The sequence below is a fragment of the Bubalus kerabau genome, chromosome 19 (assembly GCF_029407905.1).
Source record: "Bubalus kerabau isolate K-KA32 ecotype Philippines breed swamp buffalo chromosome 19, PCC_UOA_SB_1v2, whole genome shotgun sequence".
NCBI classification, from domain to species: Eukaryota; Metazoa; Chordata; class Mammalia; order Artiodactyla; family Bovidae; genus Bubalus; species Bubalus kerabau.
In genome coordinates this window covers 35211317-35234255 of record NC_073642.1, presented here as the reverse complement: position 1 = coordinate 35234255, position 22939 = coordinate 35211317, and the positions used below count along the sequence as shown (strand labels likewise).

Genomic DNA, 22939 nt, shown 5'->3' with positions numbered 1-22939 from the left:
AGCAAACCACTCCCCTTCAGCCTAGCCTTCCCTAAGTTGCATGTTTTAAAAATTAGTAACTTTCCCAAATACATTTGTAGATAAAAAAATTCAGAGATTATTGATAAATAGAAGGAAAAATTGAGTCAATAACCTATAGGTTATAAGAAACCTTTGAAACATTAGGATACCCCTGAATCCAAAACTTTTTTATTGCAATGACTTTCCTTTAGAGATAAATATATTTATATAAACACCTACATGGGAATAATGGAGGTGGGGAGAGGCTGGCTCAGCCCAAGATGGAAGAGCTCCCTCAAGGTCACTTGGGGCTGAAGGAGGAGGTGCTGTCAAGACATCAGAGGCTGCATAGAGCCCTGGACCCAGGACCCCAAGACAGGGCTGTGACAGGCACTCAAGCTGGGCCTGGGCATACTGAAGCCCTCCTGAAACTTTCTCAGACTTCTCACGTCTGTCTGTTCTGATGCGGGGAGGGACTGCATTCAGTGAGCCACACCTTTGTAAACCTCCCCCATTTCTGTTAGGATGGACGAGTTCCCCCGTCAACCCCAGAGCTTCTCAGGTGGCCCTCCTTCCAAATCTGGATGCTCTTCTGTTGCCCCCCTGGGCACTGGGATGGGGGATAGGAGAGTAGGTGTGGACAAGGACGGGGCATACGGATGGGACACGAGGATCGTTGACGAAAGCGTCGTGTGTTCCTGAGGAGGGCTCTCCCTCCTCTGAGGGAGCTCACGGGCAGCCTGCAGGTGGAGCTGGCACTGGCCGCATGGGACTGGAGGGAGCTGGCTGTCCATGCGGCAGGAGTTTTTATTTCAGAGTTGGAAGGTGGGGTTGGGGTGTGGTGTATGTGCTGGAGGAGGAAGATCAGATGTGAATAAATGGTTGCCTGGCAGAGTAGGTGCCTAACAAATGTGTTTAGGTAAATAAAAGAGGAATCAGTGATTTCTGCTCAAGAGATGAAAGTTTATTAAATTCCAGACAGCTTTCCTTCACCCACTTTGCCCAGTGCACCCATTCCAGGGAAGATGGAGGGCTCCATCCCAGGGGCACCTCAGGCTGATCCCTGCCATTTGTACTGTCTCATTGTTGTTTGGATCCAGGACAGAAAGCTGGAGATTCTCGTGTAGACATTTGGAGTCCTCCCATACTCTTCTCCACAGGACACATTGCCCTGGGCCACACCATTACACACGAGTGGGCCCCCGGAGTCACCCTGTGGGCAGAGAGGGCAAGGGCTGAGCTCACCTTTTTCAGTTATTCTCCCCACTGATGCCCAGGCTGGTCTCTGTTAGGGGCCTGGGCTGACATCAGGGCCTTTGTTGGCCTTGAGGTTTCATCCAGGCATTGAAAATCCTCTGCTTCTACCACAGGAAGCCTCTGCCCATATATGACTGTGGGGCAGTGTTCACCCCCCAGGGACACAGGACAGAGACCAGATAGGAGGACAGGCTTGGACAGAGGGACGGGGTTCATTCCCCTGCCCCCCATCCTCCCAGCTCAGCTGACCCAAGGTTTTGCATGGACAACACTGGGGATCTCACCAAGAAAGAATCTCTGCTCTTGTTTGAATCTCCAGCACATATCTGCATGATGGGGATGTAGTCGTCGAAGCAAGTGATACATTTCTCCTCCCTTTGGACTTTAGGATCTACCTCCTGTAGTTTGTCTGCACACGGCATATCTACCCCAACTTCCCCCAGGCCAGCCGCACTGCACATTATCCCTCGCTTCACCTTCTGCCACTTCTGGGCAGATTGATGGGGCTCACTGCAACTGTCAAGGCGGCCTTCTTCATCAGCTGCAGAAGAGGAAAGGCATTCTCACCTGCTGATGGCCCACAGAGACTGCAGGACAGTCATGGGGTTGCCTTCTTCTCAGTGCTCGAACCACGGAAGGGGTCGTACAGGAGGAAGGGCAGGAATGAGGTCATGAGGGATGCAGAACCCTGGAAGGAAAGTGTCCCAGAACCAGTGCAGCCATGCATCCCATCTGCAGTAACATGATATCCTTGGCCCAAGACTTACCATTATAGTCTGGGTGGCGGATGGCTCTTCTCACGGGGATGACCTGCTGGATCCTCTCTTGTTCCATGATGCTGTGGGCCCTCAGGTGACATTCATTGAGCTGCACAGAGAGCGGAGAGGGAGCAGGTGTCACAGGAGATACAGTCCAGAAGCTGGGAGGAGAGAACACAGCTTGGGACAGGGTGGGGGTGGAGGAGAGAGAATTCTAGGCCATGGGCCCTGAGCAGAGCATCTCTGAGCTGTCTGTTTCCTGGCAGCCCAGTCAGGGAGGACCTCCTGGAGCCCACGAGGGTGTTCAGTCATGCAGAAGCTTGACAGTCACAGAGGGAAATGTGAATTTCTCACACATGTACCCTAGGGTCCAGGGCACAACATTGGCTTCCTTCCATTCCAGGTATGATCAGTTGCTTCTCTTAATATGCCACTGGCATTCACTTATCGCTCTCTCTCCAAAACTCACCTGGACTTTGAAGAGCTTCCTGCATTCCCTGCAAGGGGTCAACAGAGGGTGGGAGCCCAGGCACTGCTCCTCACCTTCCCAAGCAGTGAGCTTCTGTCAGCACAAACTCCTTAAGCACGAGGAAACCTCCACTGCTGAAAATTTCCTCTGAAAACTGGTATTCAAAAAATGCCATATAGGGAATGGGAGTGTGGCTTGGCGTCATGCCCCCCAATGATTTCCCCTGAAAGAGAGATTCCAGACTGCCTGCTGTGCTTATAGAGGCAAAGGCTGGAGAGGGGAGATGGGACCAGGGTTGGTGGTCTTTGAGAAAATTCGACCTGAGTTCAGAAATTTCCTTACATGAACCAGGGCCAGAGTGTGCATGAGTGTAACATCTAAGCAGGTCTGTGCCATGTGGGGTGGGTCTGGGCCTCTGAGGATGGGACCATCACTCACCTGCTTCCCCAGTGGGGAACAGAGGAAAGGCCATCAGGAGCAAGAACAGGACCATCTCTCCAGGAAGGTTGATAAGATCTGAACAGTTGCTGCTTCCTTTTGATCTTTTAACCCTGAGTGTCTCCTCTGTTGTTGTGGCCGTTATCACAGGAGGCTTCTCAGAAAGTGTCACATCACTGTTTGATCAAGTCTTGGGGTCTCAGTGGAGTAAAACACTTAACAAAAGCCTCTGATAAGTTCTTATCTGCGGGGTGGTGGGGATATTGCATCAGCAGGTCTCAAGTCCCTGAGCCCCAGAAACCCGGGCCTCAGGATGATAGATCAAAAAATATCTTCATTTCTGTGGTTCTCTTTAGATCATCACAGAGATTGTGTCTTGGACTTCTTTGTGTGAGACTGTGGGAAACACTGAAGATAAGCTCTATTGCTTCTGGTGGAGGAGAGCTTACCATCAAGAACAGTGAGATTAAGGGTGTGGGCTGGCCAGAATGGTGTGAAAGTGATGCTGAAGAGGGCTTATTCCAGTTGCCAAAGGACTGAGTGGTTTAAAAAACACGAAAATTGCTTGACCCATGAATCTGCAATTTGCTCATGGTACAATGTGAACAGCACCCGTCTGCTCCCATTGGTGTCAGGGAAGCTTGAAGCCCAGAAGCTGAATTACTTGAAGGCTCCCTCACACATGCCCAGTGGTTGCTGCTGGCTGTCTTGTGGGCACATTGGTTTCCTGTCACGAGGGCCCCTTATGTCGTCTCACTTCATGGGATTCTTTGGCTCCATCCAAACACAGTGCCTGGCGCCCCCAGAGTGAGCATCTCCTAAAAAGTGAACCATCTAGAAGCTGTGTTCTTTTCATTAGATAGACATTGATGTCATACAACATCCATTCTGCCATGTCTGCTGCTTGGGTCAATGAAGAGCAAGAGCTTTCACCAGATTAAAAAGGAAGGGCCCTAGACCCCACCTCCCAACAGGAGGTGAGATATTGCAGTCATGTAAAACAAGCCTGTGGGATGGAGACACACAATGGCGGTCATATCTGCACCACGCAAATGCGGAAAGGCATGGAATCGAAAAAATTGTTGTTTCTAAACATCTTGATTCCAAGCCTCTTGAAAAGTAACAACATCTTAGTTAAACAAACAAAGCCCATGGTCAATAGTGATTCAGGCTGGAGAGTCACAGTGAGCCAAGGGGTGTCTCACACCACATGTGCTCAGAACCATGCACTGGGTGGCCTGGATATCAGATCACATGTGATGTGAGGCATGTTCAAGGATCCACTGTAAATCATAAGCAAAATCAATGGAAATCAAAAGAAAAGGAATTCAAAATGGTAAGTAATGATGAAACTATATTAAATCTGTTGGCTACATGTGAATAAAAATAAACTCGACCACTTAACACTGTTTCTCTAACTCATTGAAAGATAAAACATGAAAACGTTGAATATAGGAGAATTTCTTTATACATTTACCTTGTAAAAGCAAATTAATACAAGATATAAAAAGGACTATCGATAATGATGGATAAGTTGATCTACATTAAAAATGTGTTGGGTGTCGGGAGCCGCGTTAGGCATTACTGACAAAATGGAGGCACAGCCCCCAAGCCCCTCTCCTTGTCCCGCAGGCACAGACCTGGGTTGAAGGAGTTAGCTCTTGTGATTCTGACTTGTTTCTTCCTTTCTTCAGTTGATTTTTGGCTGGAAAGAAAGTTAAAGTGCTTATTGTTTTTGAGAAAAGCATGAGAAAGCACAAAGCCTTCTGCAGTTGTGTCCAGAAAATAATCTATAAAGTAACCATTGACATTTGTTCAAGGATTTTTACAAAGAATGTCCCAGGATGAGCTTGTAGGCCGCAGCTTGAGGCCATGGGAAGGATTATTATCTGAGACCTGTTTGTGAAGGAGATGTTTGTGACAAAGGAAGTTTGCTCAGTTTAGGGTTTAGGAATAATTAAGAGTAGCTGGAAGCCTTTTTAGGAGATAGTCAGCTTCGGATACTAGGGGAAAGCAGGATTTAGAAAGATAAGAAATAAACTGAGGCATGTGGCATGCAGCCCAGACATAAGCATGAGTTACAATGTAATCACAAGTAAACACCATTCTGAGAGAATCTCTGAAGCAGGAACTCTGTTTGAAGGGCAACAAGGAGATAATAAATCTGGGTGAGGGGGAGCTGAAAATGAAAAACCTCTGACCTCATCCTTTTGAAAAAGTATAAAAGAAGACCTGATGTTTGAAATAAACATGTAGTCCTGAACCCCAAGTCAGAGGCTACATCATTCCCCGCCGACACCGCTCATCCCTTCAGGCTGATTCCCTGGCGGCTGGAGCTGGACCCTGGCAGTTGGGTATGTAAGAATCAAGATAATTCTGATTACTAAAGACACTGTTGAGATAGTGAAAATTATAGCCATAGGGTGGGTGAACTAAGAAAGAGTTTTATCTGGGAGATATGTATGTATATATACATACATGAATCTTATCTATGCTAACCTCTAGGTCACAGGGAAGTGAACAGTTTTCAAAATCTACATGGAATTACAAATTCCTAGAAAATAAAAATTAAAGAAACATACTCAGGAAGTTTGAATTGATTCCATTTTCAAAAATAGTCCATCAAGGACAGCCACAAGACACAAGAGATGCGGATTCGATCCCTGGGTAGGGAAGATCCCCTGAAGAAGGAAATGGAAACCCACTCCAGTGTTTGTGCCTGGAAAATCCCATGGACAGAGAAGCCTGGCAAGCCACAGTCCATGGGGTCACAAAGAGTGGGACACGACTTAGTGCCTTAACAGAAGCAGAGGACTAGGGAGGAAGGAGGAAGTAAAACCCAGAATTGACAGAAGAGGGTGTCCTGGAGCAGTGTGGTTATGTATCAAGGTGGTCCATGAATAAATAGGAATTCAGTCACCATCGCTTTGGAGATCCCATTTATTGTGGCCCTGTGATCCCACTGCCAATCCCTGTGGGATTCTTGCTGCCACCCCAGGACAATGGTCAGTGCAGAGAAAGGACAGTCTCAAGCTACTGTTAGAGGTGCTTCATTGTTCTCTTTATCCAGGGTAGCAAGTGTGAGACCTGAGTGAAGACTCCTGGAGGTGTCCCATTCATCTTTCCATAGGAGAAAGTACCAAGGACCACTTTTTTACACACGAGGGGTCCACCGGAGTCACCCTGTGGGCAGAGAGATAAGGGCTGAGCAGGCCTCCTTGGGGTTCTCTCTTCGCTGCCGCCCAGGCTGTGTGGTCTCAGTCAGGGGCTGTGGGGAAGACCCAGGCCCAGGGAGGCCTGGTCACCTTCAGGTCCTGGGGCTCCAGCCTGACTCTGACTGTTCTTAGCAGCTGGACTCAAGTCTACCTTTCTGTCAATTTCTCCTGGAATCTCTGGTGATAAGACAGCTGTGGATGACTGATGCTTCCTGAGCCACTCGGGGAAAAGAAAACAAAACATTGGATTCAAGGACCTGGCAACCGAAATTCTCAGCTGAGGATATGGCCTCTGCCCTACCCACACCTCCCAGGTCTGTGTGCTTAGATGCAGGAAAACTGACCTTGAAGCCAGTTTTCACCTTCCTTGGGTCCCCGACACAAATCTGGGTGACCCAGCTGTAGTTCCTGGGGTTGAGTGATTCACACACCTGATCCTCCTGAACTGTCAGCTCTACCTCCTGCAGGGTGGTGGCTGGAGTGCCCAGGGCCACCTGCCTCCAGCCGGCCAGACTGCACACCTCTCCTGGCTTCATCTGGGCCTTGGCCTTGGGCAGGCTAAGGGGCTTCACAGCTGACTTCTGCTTGGCCTTTCTCTCCAGCTAATGGGAAGAGACAAGAGTCTGGCTCAGCCGGTGGTCCTCTGGCCTGGATGCCATGATGAGGCTGCATGGACCCCATCTCTTACCCCTCCCCCTGAGACTGGTCAAGTGGCCAGGATGGGAAGGAAGAAAGAGGAAGGAGATCCTGGGAAGGCAATGATCTGATCTCAGGAGGGCAGGGCCAGTGGGGAGTTTTCCTTGCCTGCAGTAACAATGCCTTTGGAGAAGGTCTTAGGATTATAGTCTGGGTGGCAGATGGCTCTTCTCATCAGATGACCTGCTGGGTCCTCTCCTGCTGTTTGATGTTGTGGGCCCCCAGGGTGACGATGATTGAGCTGCTCAGAGACCAGAGCAGGGGTGTGGGGATCATGGGGTCACTGGAGATACAGCCCAGGAGCTGTGACAGGCAGCTAACACCAGGGCAGGGCAGCAGCTGAGGGAGAATTGAGGTGACAGACGGTCCTGGGGCTGAGTGACTCTGAGCCCTGTGCGTCTCAGGGACATGAAGGCAGGGCTCCCGGAGCTTTCTCAGCAATATTGTGAAGTGACTCTGAGTTTTGGTTTTGGCTCTCACTGCACACTCTCATCCTTCTCTGATGCTTTATTTGGCCATTGTGGGTCAAGCCTTCTCAACCCTGTCTCTTGTTCTCACCTCCAACCCACTAACCTCAAAACTTTACTTGTCCTGTTTCTCAGCTTTTCATCACCCTAGTCCTGCTCATAAGATGGCTTGTCTGATGAGCTTGTGGTCCTGATTTCCAGGATCCTGGGGTGAAGTAGGGGTACCCCTGAGCTCAGCTCCTGGAGAGAGGATGGGTCCCTGTCCAGGCCTCAGGTAGGGTAGGCTGGCTACTGCCCCTCACCTTCCTCTGCAGTGAGCAGCCGTCCGAACAAAGTCCTTTTGTATGAGAACACCGCCACACCTCTTCCAACTCTTCTCACCCAGAAACTGAACCAAAGCCATGTAGGGGCCAGAGTGGGGCTTGGCCTCATGGCCCCCAATGATCTCCTCTGAAAGAAAAGGCTGAAAGATGGGGAGATGGGAGAAGCTATGGTTAGAAGGGGGGTTCGGGAAGGTGGCAGTCAAGGTGGGTCGACAGTGCCCAACAGACACTAGGGGAGAGTCCCCCAGGTTCTCACTGCGGTGTGATAACCTTTTCTGAACCCCAAACCTCAGTATTGTTCTCCACATCCTGAGTCACATACACATATGAAGGGGCCTGAGACTGCCTTCCAGAGGGTGGAGCCCAGAAGATCATGGATGGGACCCCCTGATGAGCCCGCATTCTCATGAAGTCTTCTGGACCCCTCTGAGCCTCTGCTAACATCCTGATTGGTGCCATTTTCTGATAATCCACCTATGAGTTTATGGAGTTGGGTTTTCTAAAATCCTCATGTCCTAGGGCATAATGCATCTGAGGATCTCAGTAAACATCTGTTGACTGGATGCCTGAATGGCCTGCAATTAGCTTTTGGCTGAGGTTTGGTGGGGATAGTACTGGTGGGATTTAAGACCACAGGGATGGGGGAGGACATGCCAAAGACACTGGGGCAGAAAATGAACTGCTTAGGGCCTGGGGAAGAATAATGACACCCAGAGAGCTTTGGGTGTTGCCATCTAGCCATTTCTGACCAGTCACACCCTGGGCTCCTCTCCTGGGCAGGAGTGAAGGGCGGGGAAACTGAGAAGTTTCTCTGGTTCTTAAGCTGGGTCCACTGACAACTTCCGCTGTGTGGATGGTTTGTCTGAGTTGTCCTTTCCTGGCTGGATTGAGGAATTTTCTTACTTGTGGTTTGTAGCTTCATATCCTTCAGCAAATGCACAACCCTCTTTACCAGTGATGAGAGAGAGGCTAAGAGCTACAAAAGCTTTTAGTGAAAGCTTGCTTCCTACCACCCATCCTTGCTGAATGTCTATGCAGCTTCGAACTTGTAGTCTCATTTGGGATGGGAGCTGGTTCAGAAATTGGAGCTGAGCAGAAGGGCCAGGACTGCAGGAGGTTTAGTGAGATGGGCTACCCTGTCAGGAAGGGGGATGGTCACTCACCTGTCCCAGCCCAGGAGGCAGAAAGGCCATAGGGAGCAGGAGTGGCTGCATCTTCCAGAAGGTTTGCCCAGGTCAGAGCTGCTGGGGTTTCTTCCTTCCAGACACAAAACACAGGGGAAGGAAGCAGGGGAGGCTCAGTACCCCCACAGACCCCCCAGATCTGTGCTCCCCCCAGCCGGGTGTGAGCATGCCACGTGTGCCCATGTTCTCTGCTGTGGGATAGGTGAGAACAATAGTCACCACACTTGCACCCCCACTGCTGAGTCACAGAGCAAGAAGAACAACAAAGTGGAAGCTGTGTTGCAGCCAGGGGAGGAGCTGGATCCCCAGGGGCCCTCAGTGACTGAATCAGGAGAGTCTTCATTTCTCCCCTCTTGGGTCTTCTTTGATTCTGGGGAACGCATGAAGAATCACCCAATAGGTGAGGATCAGGGATACAGTGACATGGCCCCTGTGCTTGAGAAGCTCAGGGGCTGGAGGAGCCCTAGAATCTGCGGGCAGAGGACACGTGCTCGAGGACTACAGCGTGGGGCTCTGCTTGGGCCAAGGGTGAGGCAGAGACTGCATTTGCTTTAGGAGCAGAGAGGCCTGGACTCACCCAAGTGGCCCAAACAGAAACCCCATTTCCTATCTTGCCAGGGTTCTAGCCTCACATTTTTGGAGGATTTAGAATCTCTTGTATAAATATAAGTATTCTGTAACAAAGAGAGCCTTTCTTATCTGGAAATTTTGAATGGAAGTCCTGGACTTGATATTCACTGAACCAGAAAAAAACCATCACCGGGTCCTTCGGCAATGAGGGACATGATTGGGTTGTGCTGAGGTATCCAGCACCCCTCAAGCTGAGATGTAGGCTGTCCCACCCAAATCAGGGTGTTTGTGAGTCAGGAGGGGCTTCTTCTCCAGAAATGCTGGTGACTGGTGAGTGGTGAAGGGGAAACAGATGCCTGTCATCTAATACTTACTGCCCACTAAGTATTCCCTGTCCAGAGGCCAGAGAGCCATATATCTGATGTCTCTGGGCCAGGCCATGCTAAACATGTGCAGATGACCCCAACACCTTCAGCAGTATGAGGACAGAAGAAAGACAATGGAAAGGAGGGCATGAGGAGCTCTAAACAACCCAATCCCAAGGGAGTTGAAGCAAGAGCATCTTATGAATAAATAGAAAAATAGTGGAAGGAAGTATGCTTAAGCGTTAATAATGATGATCGGGGGTGGTGGACTGCACTTCGTTTCCTTTTCTCATCCATATGTTCTGTATTTACTTGTCTTTCTATGACGAATGGGCAGAGGAGCCTGGAGGGCGACCGTCCATAGGGTCACAAATAATCCGAAACGACTGAAGTAACTTAGCACACTTGCACGCACCGTGTTGAATATGTTCCATTTATGAGGAATATATTTTGATGAATATGTGTTACTTTCTGCCAGAACATATTTTGCAATAGTTGAAGCTCACTCTCCATTCAAATGTTCAGCAAACCACTTCTCTTAAGCCCTCTCTAAACTGCATGTCTTAAAACTGAGGTTGCTTTTCTGAACCTTGCATCAAAACTTCAGCAATTGATTAAAATATATATATATGAAGAAATGTACCCAGTAACTATAGGCTATAGATACTTTTTGAAGCTTTAGGATACCTTGAAACCAATGATTTTCTTTAGAGTGAATTTCCTTTGGAGATAAATATATTTATGCACAAACACACATGGGAATGATGAAGGTGGGAGCGGCTGACTCAGCCCAAGGTGGAAGAGCCCCCTCAAGGTCACTTGGGGCTGAAGGAGGATGTGCCCTCAGGACACCAGAGTCTGCACAGGGCCCTGGGCCCAGGACCCCAAGACGGGGCTGTGACAGGCACTCAAGCCAGGCCTAGGAATACTGAAGGTCTCCTGAAACTTTCTCAGGCTTCTGAGCTCTGCTTGCTCTGATGCAGTGAGGGAACTCTGCATGGGGTGAGCTACACCTTTGTAAACCTCCCCTATTTCTGTTAGGGTGGACAAGTGCCCCTCTGCTTCAACCCTCAACCTCATGTGGCCCTTTTCCAAATCTGGATTCTCTTGTTTTCCCCCAGGGCACTGGGATGGGGGGGAGGGGAGTAGGTGTGGACGAGGAAGAAGGTGTATGGATGAGACACGAGGATTGTCAATAAGAGGGTCGTGTAGTCCTCAGAGGGGTCTCCCTTCTCTGATGGAGCTCATGGTTAGCCTGGAGAGGGAGCTGGCACTGAGGACGTGTGAGTGGAGGGAGCTGGCTATCAGTGCAGCAGGAGTTTTTATTCCAGAGTTGGAACAGGGTGGTGTATTGGAGGTGGAAGCCAGTAGCAGATCAGAACTATAAACAGGTCAGACACGTCATTTGCTGAATGAATATGTTTAGGTAAGTAAAGGAGGAATCCACAATTTCTGCTCAAGAGATGGAAGTTTATTAAGTTTCAGCCAGCCTAGCTTCTAACCACTTTGCCCAGTGCCTCCATCCCAGAGAAGATGGACAGATTAGTCCTTGGAGAAACCTCAATCTGGTCCCTGAAGTTCGTACTGTTTCATTGTTTTTTGGATCCAAGGCAGAAAGCTTGAGATTCTGGTGAAGACCCGTGGAGGTGTCCCATCCTTTTTTCCATAGGACACAATGCCCTGGGCCACACCATTACACACAAGTGGGCCCCCGGAGTCACCCTGTGGGCAGAGAGGGCAAGGGCTGAGCTCACCTTCTTTGGATCTGTTCTCCCTGCCACCCTGTGGTGGGTGGTCCCTCTTAGGGGCCCTGGCTGATAAAAGGGTCTTGTTGGTCCTGAGGTTTCAATCTGGCCCTGACAATCCGCCTCCTCCCACAGGAAGCCTCTGCCCATATGTGACTTAGAGGCAATGTCCATCCCCCAGGGACCCCAGACAGAGACTGGACAGGAGGACAGGCTGGGGACACAGGACAGAGCTCGTTCCCATGGCCCCGGATCCAGAGACCAAGGCTTTGCATGGATAACACTGGGGAGCTCACCTTAAAGGAACTCTTCCTCTTTCTCGGGTCCCCTACACATATCTGGGTGGTGGTACTGTAATGTTTGTAGCGAGAGGTGCATTTCTCGGCCCTTTGGACTTCAAGCTCTACCTCCTGTAGTTTATTTGTGCAGGACATATCCACATCAAGACGCCCCCAGCCAGCCACACTGCATAGTATCCCTGGATTCACTGTATCCCAGTCCCTGGGCAGACTGATGGGGCTCACAGCAGTGGTCACATTTGCCTTCCTCATCAGCTGAAAGCAGAAAAAAGGCATTCTTACCCACGGATGACCCATAGAGACTGCAGGACAGTAATGGGGTTGCCTTCTTCTCAGCATTGGGATCACGGAGGGGTTGTACAGGAGGAGGGTCAGGAATGAGGTCATGGGGGATGCAGAACCCTGGATGGAAGGGTCCCATACTCAGTGCAGCCACGTGTCCCACCTGCAGTAACATGATGTCATTGGCCCAAGTCTCATCATTATAGCGTGGGTGGGGGATGGGTCTTCTCACTGGGATGACCTGCTGGGTCCTCTCTCGTTCCATGATGTTGTGGGCCCCCAGGGTGACGTTGATTGAGCTGCACAGAGAGCAGAAACAGAGGCGGCGTCACAGGAGAACTGGTCCAGGAGCCAGGAGGAAAGAGCACAGCTTGGGAGAGGGCCAAACTTGGGGCAGGGCAGGGGGAGGGTGTGGTGATTTCTAGGCGGTGGGCCCTGGGGCTGAGCATCTCTAAACTGTCTGCTCCCTGGCAGTCTGGGCAGGGTGGCAGTTCCTGAAGTCCACAGAGGGTGTTCAGTCCTGCTCGAGCTTGACTGTCTCTAAGGAAAACATGAATTTCTCACATTTGCACTGTGGGCTCTAGGCCACAACCTTGGCTTCCTTATGTTCCAGGTTTGATCAGTCCCTTCTCTCCATGCGCGACTGGCATTGACTGTCCCTCCCTCCCCAGTGCTCCCCTGTCCTCTGAATAGCTTCCTGTGTTACCTGGAGGCACAGGTCTGCAGCTGCTAAGAGGGCTCCCCGGGAGGGCTCCACAGAGGGGCGGGGCCGCACTGCTCCTCACCTTCCCAGGCAGTGAGCCGCTGTCAGCACGAAGTCCTCACGCACGAGGAAACCCCCACAGTGGTTAGGTTTCCCCGAAGTCTTGAACTGAAGAAACGCCATGTAGGGACGGGAGTGTGGCTTGGCCTCGTGGCCCCCGATGATTTTCCCTGAAAGAAAGATTCCAGCCTGCCCGCTGTGCTCATGGAGCCAAAGTTTGAACAGGGGAGATGGGATCAAGGTTTCCCTGAGTTCAGAAATTCTCTTAGATGGACCAGGCCCAGCTGTGCATGAGAGTAGCGTCTGGGCAGGACTGTTCGTGTGGGGTGGGACTGGGCCTCTGAGGGTGGGACCGTCACTCACCTGCCTCCCCGGTAGGGGACAGAAGGGCCACCAGGAGCAGGAGCAGGACCATCACTGAAGGAAGACTGCCCAGATCTGAGCGGCTGCTGCTTCCTTCTGGTCTTTTAACCCTGAGTTGTCCCCTTCCATGCTCTGGCCTTTGTCACATAAGCCTTATCTGGAAACCTCAAACCACTTCTTTGTAGTCAGAGTGGACTGTTTATTTGTATTTAATTAAAGCCTCTGGTAAGTTTTCATCCTTGGGTGGGGTGGGGGTCAAGGGGGGTGGTTGCATCAGCCAGTCCTTAAGCCCTCAGGTGCCTGAGCCCCAGAAACCTGGACCTCATGATGATAGATCAAAGAAAGTCTTTGTGTGGTTCATATTACATCACCAGGGTGATTGTATATTGAGACCCCTTCTTCAGCAAGAATGTGAGAAATATTGGAGATGAGATTCCTTGCTTCATATAGAGGAGATAAACCATCATGATCAGACTATAAAGGCAAGATCCACAGTGTGGAATAGACATAATGGTGTGAAAGTGATGCTGAAGAGGGCTTATTCCAGTTACCAAAGGACTGAGTGGTTTAAAACAACACGAAAATTGCTTGACCCATGAATCTGCAATTTGCTCATGGTACAATGTGAACAGCACCCATCTGCTCCCATTGGTGTCAGGGAAGCTTGAAGCCCAGAAGCTGAATCACTTGAAAGCTCCCTCACACATGCCCAGTGGTTGCTGCTGGCTGTCCTGTGGGCACATTGGTTTCCTGTCACGAGGGCCCCTTATGTTGTCTCACTTCATGGGATTCTTTGGCTCCATCCAAACACAGTGCCTGGCGCCCCCAGAGTGAGCATCTCCTAAAAAGTGAACCATCTAGAAGCTGTGTTCTTTTCATTAGATAGACATTGATGTCATACAACATCCATTCTGCCGTGTCTGCTGCTTGGGTCAATGAAGAGCAAGAGCTTTCACCAGATTAAAAAGGAAGGGCCCTAGACCCCACCTCCCATCAGGAGGTGAGATATTACAGTCATGTAAGACGAGCCTGTGGGATGGAGACACACAATGGCGGTCATATCTGCACCACGCAAATGCGGAAAGGCATGGAATCGAAAAAATTGTTGTTTCTAAACATCTTGATTCCAAGCCTCTTGAAAAGTAACAACATCTTAGTTAAACAAACAAAGCCCATGGTCAATAGTGATTCGGGCTGGAGAGTCACAGTGAGCCAAGGGGTGTCTCACACCACATGTGCTCGGAACCATGCACTGGGTGGCCTGGATATCAGATCACATGTGATGTGAGGCATGTTCAAGGATCCACTGTAAATCATAAGCAAAATCATAATGGAAATCAAAAGAAAAGGAATTCAAAATGGTAAGTAATGATGAAACTATATTAAATCTGTTGGCTACGTGTGAATAAAAATAAACTCGACCACTTAACACTGTTTCTCTAACTCATTGAAAGATAAAACATGAAAACGTTGAATATAGGAGAATTTCTTTATACATTTACCTTGTAAAAGCAAATTAATACAAGATATAAAAAGGACTATCGATAATGATGGATAAGTTGATCTACATTAAAAATGTGTTGGGTGTCGGGAGCCGCGTTAGGCATTACTGACAAAATGGAGGCACAGCCCCCAAGCCCCTCTCCTTGTCCCGCAGGCACAGACCTGGGTTGAAGGAGTTAGCTCTTGTGATTCTGACTTGTTTCTTCCTTTCTTCAGTTGATTTTTGGCTGGAAAGAAAGTTAAAGTGCTTATTGTTTTTGAGAAAAGCATGAGAAAGCACAAAGCCTTCTGCAGTTGTGTCCAGAAAATAATCTATAAAGTAACCATTGACATTTGTTCAAGGATTTTTACAAAGAATGTCCCAGGATGAGCTTGTAGGCCGCAGCTTGAGGCCATGGGAAGGATTATTATCTGAGACCTGTTTGTGAAGGAGATGTTTGTGACAAAGGAAGTTTGCTCAGTTTAGGGTTTAGGAATAATTAAGAGTAGCTGGAAGCCTTTTTAGGAGATAGTCAGCTTCGGATACTAGGGGAAAGCAGGATTTAGAAAGATAAGAAATAAACTGAGGCATGTGGCATGCAGCCCAGACATAAGCATGAGTTACAATGTAATCACAAGTAAACACCATTCTGAGAGAATCTCTGAAGCAGGAACTCTGTTTGAAGGGCAACAAGGAGATAATAAATCTGGGTGAGGGGGAGCTGAAAATGAAAAACCTCTGACCTCATCCTTTTGAAAAAGTATAAAAGAAGACCTGATGTTTGAAATAAACATGTGTAGTCCCGAACCCCAAGTCAGAGGCTACATCATTCCCCGCCGACACCGCTCATCCCTTCAGGCTGATTCCCTGGCGGCTGGAGCTGGACTCTGGCAGTTGGGTATGTAAGAATCAAGATAATTCTGATTACTAAAGACACTATTGAGATAGTGAAAATTATAGCCATAGGGTGGGTGAACTAAGAAAGAGTTTTATCTGGGAGATATGTATGTGTATATACATACATGAATCTTATCTATGCTAACCTCTAGGTCACAGGGAAGTGAACAGTTTTCAAAATCTACATGGAATTACAAATCCCTAGAAAATGTAAATTAAAGAAACATACTCAGGAAGTTTGAATTTTCCTATAAACATTACATGAATTGATTCCATTTTCAAAAATAGTCCATCAAGGACAGCCGTAAGCTCATGAGAATTCCCTGGAAGTCTTTGAAAACAATTCAAATATTGATATACATTTTCTGCTGGCAAGTAGATGCTATGCATCTCCCTTATGAGACTAGCAAAACCTAGATGACAAACCCAGTGATGACAATATGGGAGGAGAACTTTACGGGTTAATGTTATTCCGGTATTGATGTAATCCACTCAGTCCATAAGCAAAAGTATTAGATCATTTCTAATTTGGGTTTTTCTGAGGATGAGTGGCTTTCATTCAAAACACAATTGCTGTAACACAACACACTGCCTGATGAAAGAAGAAACACCACACGATAATTCAACTGAATGGGGAAAAGCAGCTACTAAAACTCACTATCCTTCACTTAAAAAATGTCTTTAAAAAATAGGAGCAGAAACGAGGGTCTTCATTCTGATAAACGATCCCTGCAAAAATCCCACACCAATCAATATACTTACTGTTGAAATGTTCTGTGTTTTTCATTCAAGAGGAGAACAATACAAGGTCACACAGATAGCCATAATCATCATTTCTCTTCAGTAATATACTAGAGATTTTAGTCACTACAGTTAAGCAGGCAGTAGAAGTAAATGGTATAGACAGGGAAAGAGGAAATAAAACTGTGAATATTGAAGATATAATACACAACAAGAATAGCCAGGAACCTGCAGATCAATTATTATAATTAGTAATTGTCAAATTTTCTGGGCACAAAATCAACTCAAACATTAATCATCTCTCTATACAATAATAGTTAGAAAATGAAATTTGAAAAAAAAAAAAACATTAAAATCATGGGAATGGTGAAATAACTAAGTATAAATCATAAAGATATTCCACATTCATGTTTGGAAGAGAAAATACGTTTAAGGTATTCATTCTCCAAAAGTGATCTACAGATTCATTGCACTCAGGAAGTATTTCACAGAACTTTATTGGTTCTAAATAGATGTGGAAAACCAGTAGCCAACATTGGAGAAGACAGGCTTAAAGAATGAGAATAAGATGGGAGCTCTTGCTTTAGCAAATGAAGTCATAGTAATGAAGATAGTGTGGTACTGATGGAGCCATAGAGACATAGATGACAAGATAGAGACCCCGCACACACTGAGACATTCTACACAAATATAGAACACTTGGTTTATGATGGAGTTTTATGGCAGAGAGTGGTGAGAAACTTTTTTTTTTTTTCCTCCTAAATAAGTGGTGCTCAAGAAAATAAATGTCTCTATGGTGTCTTTAAGGACACATCTTTCTACATGGAAAAAAACATTTGACCCTGCTGCACCCTCTCCTGCTTCTTGATGCTGTGGGCCCCCAGGGTGACGCTGATTGAGCTGCACAGAGAACAGAGTAGAGGTATGAGGAGCGTGGACTGACAGGAGATACAGCCCAGGAGCTGTGACGGGCCGGCGACTTCAGGGCAGGGCCGCAGCTGAGGGGAAATTGAGGTGACAGACAGCCCTGGGGGGGTGACACTGTGTCTTGTGCTTTTCAATGACACGAGTGCAGGGCTTCTGGGAGCTTTCTCAGGAATATTGTGAAATTCATGTGAGTTTGCATGAGGAACTTATAGAGGTGAGTTTTCTAAAATCCTCATGTCCGAGGGCATAACGCATCCCAGGATCTCAGAAAATGTTCTTTGGCTGCACAAGTGGCCTCCCATTAGCTTTTGGCTGAGGTTGTTGGGGATAACACTGTTGGGATTTCAGGTCACAGGGGTGGGTGGAGGGCACTGCCGCAGACAGTGGAGTAACTAAAGGCCTGAGAGGCAGGGGAGGTGGGACAGAAAATGAGCTGCTTGGGGCCTGGGAAAGAGCCAAGACACATGGAGAGCTTTGGGTGCTGTCATCTAGCACCTTTGATCAATCTCACACCTGGTTCCTATCCTGGACAAGAGTGAGGGGTGGAGGCACTGGTTCATAAGCCGGGTCCACTGACAACCCCAGTACTGTGGTTGGTTTGTCTGAGTTGTCTTTTTCTGGCTGGTGTGAGGGATTTTACTTACTTGTGTTTTGTAGCTTCACATCCTCTACCAAATGCACAACCCATTCCTCTGGTGGTGAGAGAGAGTCTGAGACCCATGAAAGATCTTAGTGAAAATCTTCCTGATTGCCTGCCACCTCTCCTTGCTGAGTGTCTATGTGGCATCAAACTTGTGTTCTTGGTTGGGATGGGACCTGGTTCAGAAATTAGAGCTGCGCAGAAGGGTCAGGACTGCGGGAGGCTTAGTGAGATGGGCTACACCCTCAGGAATGGGCGGTCACTCACCAGTCCCAGCCCAGGAGGCAGGAAAAAGGCCATCAGGAATAGGAGTGGCAGCATCTTCCCGAAGGTCTGTCTAGGTCACAGCTGCTGGGGTTTCTTCCTTCTAGACACAAAGCACAGGGGAAGGAAGGAAGGAAGGGAGGCTCAGTGTCCCCACAGACATCCCAGAGGTGTGCTCCCCCTAACCGGGTGTCAGCATGCCACAGATGACCACCTTCTCTGCCCTGGATTGGGAGAGAATGACACCGTCACCACACTCGCACACAAAGACTCACCAGAAGGAATAAGAAAGTGAAGCCTGTGGTGCAGCCCGTGTTATCTAGTCCAACCTTGTACTACTTGCCAAGCCACAGTCCAATAAATCGCGAGATGAGTTGTTGAAACAAGGAACAGCAACTTTATTCAGAAAGCTAGCAGACCAAGAAGATGGTGGACTCATGATTCAAAGAACCACCTAACCTGAGTTAGAATTCAGGCTACTTTTATACAAGAAGGGAACGGAGTAAAGTCAAACATTTCCTGGTTCCACTAGCCTCAGGACGGTTGTGTTAATTTCTTCTGTCCTGCAGTCTTTCATCAGTGGACTTGTTTCCTGTGAGCTAAACAAAAGTATTTTAGCTGAAAGCTCATTACTTGAGAGCCAGCGTTTCCAGAGATGTGTAATCATGTATAATTAATGTTATAGGCAATATACCATTAGTGATTAACAGAATACCAGAGTTCTTCCCCATCACACCAAGAGGAGCTGGATCCCCAAGAGCCCCTCAGTAATTGAATCTCCATTTCTCCACTTTTGATACTTTTATGATTCTGATAATATCATGAATAATTATACAATAGGGGAGGCTCAGGGATATGAGAGATTCAGCTCCTGCCCCTGTGAAGCTGGCAGGATGCAGAGGTAGACCTAGAATAGGTGGGTACAGAGCAAGCTGGTGAGCACTATGATGAGGGGTCTGCTTGTTGCCAAGTTTGAGGAAGTGGCTGAACTTGGTTTGGGAGCAGATAGACCTGAACTCACCAAAGTGAACCAAACAGCAACCCCATTTCCTATCTTGCCAGGGTTCCAGCCTCACATTTTTGTTGTGCTTACAATCAGCTCTTCAAATGTAAATATTCTGTGACAGAAATTTTCTTATCCCACAATGTTGAACAAAAGTCTTGGACTTGATACTCATTGGACCAAAACCAACCATCACCGGGTCCTTCAGCATTCAGTGACCTGACTGGCTTGCCTGTGCTGAGGTATCCAGCATCCCTTGAGCTGAGTTGGCGGCTGTCCCATCCAAGTCAGGGTTCCTGTGAGGGGAAGGGCCTTCCTCTCCAAAAATGCTGGTTACTGGTGTGAGGTGATGAGATAAGTCATGGTGATCACCCTAATAATTACTCTCCACTAATATTCCCTGTCCAGAGACAAGAGAACCACATCTCTGATGTCTCTGGGCCAGGCCATCCTGAACATGTGCAGATGATTCCAACACTGTCCCCAGTGTGAGACAGAAGAAAGAGGAATGGAAAAGATCGCATGAGTTCTAAACAAGCCAAGTCCCAGTGAGTTGTAGCAAGAGCATCTTATGAATAAACAGAGCGGAAGGACACAAGTTTAACCATTGATGATGATGATCTGCGGATGGTGAAATTGTAGGCAATTTAAATTTCTTACTTATATGTCCTGTATTTAGCTGTCTTTATATGATTATATGTGTTGTTTTTACATGCAAAATACATTTTGCCATGGTGGAAGTTCACTCACCAGGCAAACGTCCAGCAAATCACTTCTGTTTAGCCCAGCCTTCTCTAAGCTGCATGTTTTAAAAATGAGATTACTTTCCTGAATAGATTCTTACATGAAAATTCAGAGATTATTAAAAGATAGAACAGAAAAAATTATTCAGTAAGCTATTGGGTATGGGACACCTTTGAAATATTAGGATACCTTGCATCTAAAAATTTTTGTTACTATGACTTTCCTTTATAGAAACATACATACATGTTGGAATGATGGAGATGGGAGAGGCTAGCTCAGCCCAAGGTGGAGGAGCTCCTTGAAGGTCACTTGAGGCTGAAGGAGGATGTGCCCTCAGGACACCAGAGGCTGCACAGGGCCCTGGGCCCAGGACCCCAAGACAGGGCTGTGACAGGCACTCAAGCCGGGCCTAGGAATACTGAAGGCCTCCTGGAACTTTCTCAGGCTTCTGACCTCTGTCTCCTCTGATGCAGGGAGGGAACACTCATGGGGTGAGCCACACTTTTGTAAACCTCCCCCATTTCTGTTAGGGTGGACAAGTGCCCCCCTCGACCCCAGAGTTTCTCAGGTGGTCCCCTTTCCAAATCTGGATTCTCTTCTGTTGCCCCCTGGGCACTGGGATGTGGGGGAGGGAAGTAGGTGTTGACAAGGAGGAGGGCATATGGATGAGACACAAGGGTCGTGGACCAGGGGGTCCTGTGTTCCTGAGGAGGGGTCTCCCTTCTCTGATGGAGCTCACGGGCAGCCTGAGCGGGAGCTGGCACTGGGGACATGTGACTGGAGGGAGCTGGCTGTAGGTACAGCAGAAGATTTTATTCTAGAGAATGGAAGGGAGGGGTGGGAGGAGCAGTGTATGTGCTGGAGGGGGAAGCTGCTAACAGATCAGAAATGTGAACAGATGTTTCCCTGACAGAGAAGGTACCTAACGAATTTGTGAATAACAGAGCAATCAGTGATTTCTTTTCAAGAGATGAATGTTTATTAAGTTCCAGGCAACCTTCCTCCACACATTTTGACCAATGCTTCCAATCCCAGGGAACATGGAGGGGTCCATTCCGAGGACACATCACGCTGATCCCTGGCGTTTGTACCGTCTCATTGTTGTCTGGATCCAGGACAGAAAGCTGGAGATTCTGGTGTAGACATCTGGAGTTGTCCCATCATCTTTTCCATAGGACACAATGCCCTGGGCCACACCATTACACACAAGCGGGCCCCCAGAGTCACCCTGTGGGTAGAGAGAGCAAGGGCTGAGCTCACCTTCTTCAGGTCTGGTCTCCCTGCAACCCTGGGGTGGGTGGGCTCAGTTAGAGGTCCTGGCTGATATCAGGGCCTTGTTGGTCCTGAGGTTTCATCCTGGCATTGACAATCCTGCTGCTCCTCCTGCAGGAAACCTCCACCCGTTTGTGACTGTGGGGCAGTGTTCACACCCCAGGGACACAGGACAGTGTCCAGATAGGAGGACAGGCTGGGGACACAGGAGTGGGCTTTGTTCCCACAGCCACCCATCGTCCCAGCTCAGTTGGGCCCAGGGTTTTGCACGGATAACACTGGGGGTCTCACCGAGAAAGAATTCTTCCTCTTGCTTGGATCTCCAGCACATATCTGTGTGGAGGGGATGTACTTTTTGAAGCGAGCGATACATTTCTCCTCACTTTGGACTTCAAGATCTACCTCCTGTAGTTTGTCTGTAGAGGGCATATTTACCCCCAGTCGCCCCCAGCCAGCCACACTGCACATCATCCCTGGCTTCACCTTCGCCAAGCTCCTGGGCAGGTTGATGGGGCTCACTGCATCCGTAATGCCAGCCTTCCTAGTCAGCTCAAGGTAGAGGAAAAGCATTCTCACCTACTGTTGGCCCACAGAGGCGGCAGGACAGTAATGGGGTTGCCTTCTTCTCAGCATTGGGACCACGGAGGGGTTGTACAGGAGGAGGGTCAGGAATGAGGTCATGGGGGATGCAGAACCCTGGATGGAAGGGTCCCATACTCAGTGCAGCCATGTGTCCCACCTGCAGTAACATGATGTCGTTGGCCAGAGTCTCATCATTATAGTGTGGGTGGGGGATGGCTCTTCTCACTGGGATGACCTGCTGGGTCCTCTCTCGTTCCATGATGTTGTGGGCCCCCAGGGTGACGTTGATTGAGCTGCACAGAGAGCAGAAACAGAGGCGGCGTCACAGGAGAACTGGTCCAGGAGCCAGGAGGAAAGAGCACAGCTTGGGAGAGGGCCAAACTTGGGGCAGGGCAGGGGGAGGGTGTGGCGAAATTCTAGGTGGTGGGCCCTGGGGCTGAGCATCTCTAAACTGTCTGCTCCCTGGCAGTCTGGGCAGGGTGGCAGTTCCTGAAGTCCACGGAGGGTGTTCAGTCCTGCTCGAGCTTGACTGTCTCTAAGGAAAACATGAATTTCTCACATTTGCACTGTGGGCTCCAGGCCACAACCTTGGCTTCCTTATGTTCCAGGTTTGATCAGTCCCTTCTCTCCATGCGCGACTGGCATTGACTGTCCCTCCCTCCCCAGTGCTCCCCTGTCCTCTGAATAGCTTCCTGTGTTACCTGGAGGCACAGGTCTGCAGCTGCTAAGAGGGCTCCCCGGGAGGGCTCCACAGAGGGGCGGGGCCGCACTGCTCCTCACCTTCCCAGGCAGTGAGCCGCTGTCAGCACGAAGTCCTCACGCACGAGGAAACCCCCACAGCGGTGAGGTTTCCCTGAAATCTTGAAGAGAAGGAACGCCATGTAGGGACGGGAGTGTGGCTTGGCCTCGTGGCCCCCGATGATTTTCCCTGAAAGAAAGATTCCAGCCTGCCCACTGTGCTCATGGAGCCAAAGTTTGAACAGGGGAGATGGGATCAAGGTTTCCCTGAGTTCAGAAATTCTCTTAGATGGACCAGGCCCAGCTGTGCATGAGAGTAGCGTCTGAGCAGGTCTGTTCGTGTGGGGTAGGACTGGGCCTCTGAGGGTGGGACCGTCACTCACCTGCCTCCCCGGTAGGGGACAGAAGGGCCACCAGGAGCAGGAGCAGGACCATCACTGCAGGAAGACTGCCC

General features: G+C 48.8%; 2 protein-coding genes and 2 pseudogenes across 2 annotated transcripts; all 4 read right to left on the bottom strand.

The window, feature by feature from the left end:
* Positions 1-1051: 1051 nt before the first annotated feature.
* LOC129634292 (mast cell protease 3-like) lies at positions 1052-2977 on the bottom strand (annotated as a pseudogene).
* A 2984-nt stretch (positions 2978-5961) lies between these two features.
* Positions 5962-8837, bottom strand: LOC129634208 (granzyme H-like; annotated as a pseudogene).
* Positions 8838-11191: 2354 nt separating this feature from the next.
* Positions 11192-13265, bottom strand: LOC129633887 (duodenase-1-like). The gene is made up of 5 exons (XM_055555850.1): positions 13195-13265; positions 12854-13001; positions 12232-12367; positions 11784-12041; positions 11192-11464 (listed from the first exon to the last, which is right to left on the bottom strand). Exons 1-5 carry the CDS (start codon positions 13244-13246, stop codon positions 11303-11305), a joined length of 756 nt encoding a protein of 251 aa, XP_055411825.1. The 5' UTR covers positions 13247-13265; the 3' UTR covers positions 11192-11302.
* Positions 13266-20861: 7596 nt separating this feature from the next.
* On the bottom strand, positions 20862-22939 carry LOC129633873 (duodenase-1). Its single transcript, XM_055555833.1, has 5 exons — positions 22869-22939; positions 22528-22675; positions 21905-22040; positions 21457-21714; positions 20862-21121 (listed from the first exon to the last, which is right to left on the bottom strand). Exons 1-5 carry the CDS (start codon positions 22918-22920, stop codon positions 20960-20962), a joined length of 756 nt encoding a protein of 251 aa, XP_055411808.1. The 5' UTR covers positions 22921-22939; the 3' UTR covers positions 20862-20959.

Bases quoted from the DNA above. Each gene is read 5' to 3' on its own strand.
- LOC129633887 (XM_055555850.1), bottom strand. From the start codon at position 13,246: ATGGTCCTGCTCCTGCTCCTGGTGGCCCTTCTGTCCCCTACCGGGGAG. The intron at 13,002-13,194 runs GTGAGTGACGGT...TCTTTCTTTCAG, and splicing joins GTCCCCTACCGGGGAGGCAG to GGAAAATCATCGGGGGCCAC. The intron at 11,465-11,783 runs GTGAGCTCCCCA...CTCTGCCCACAG, and splicing joins AGAGGAAGAGTTCCTTTAAG to GGTGACTCCGGGGGCCCACT.
- LOC129633873 (XM_055555833.1), bottom strand. From the start codon at position 22,920: ATGGTCCTGCTCCTGCTCCTGGTGGCCCTTCTGTCCCCTACCGGGGAG. The intron at 22,676-22,868 runs GTGAGTGACGGT...TCTTTCTTTCAG, and splicing joins GTCCCCTACCGGGGAGGCAG to GGAAAATCATCGGGGGCCAC. The intron at 22,041-22,527 runs GTGAGGAGCAGT...CTCTCTGTGCAG, and splicing joins GCGGCTCACTGCCTGGGAAG to CTCAATCAACGTCACCCTGG.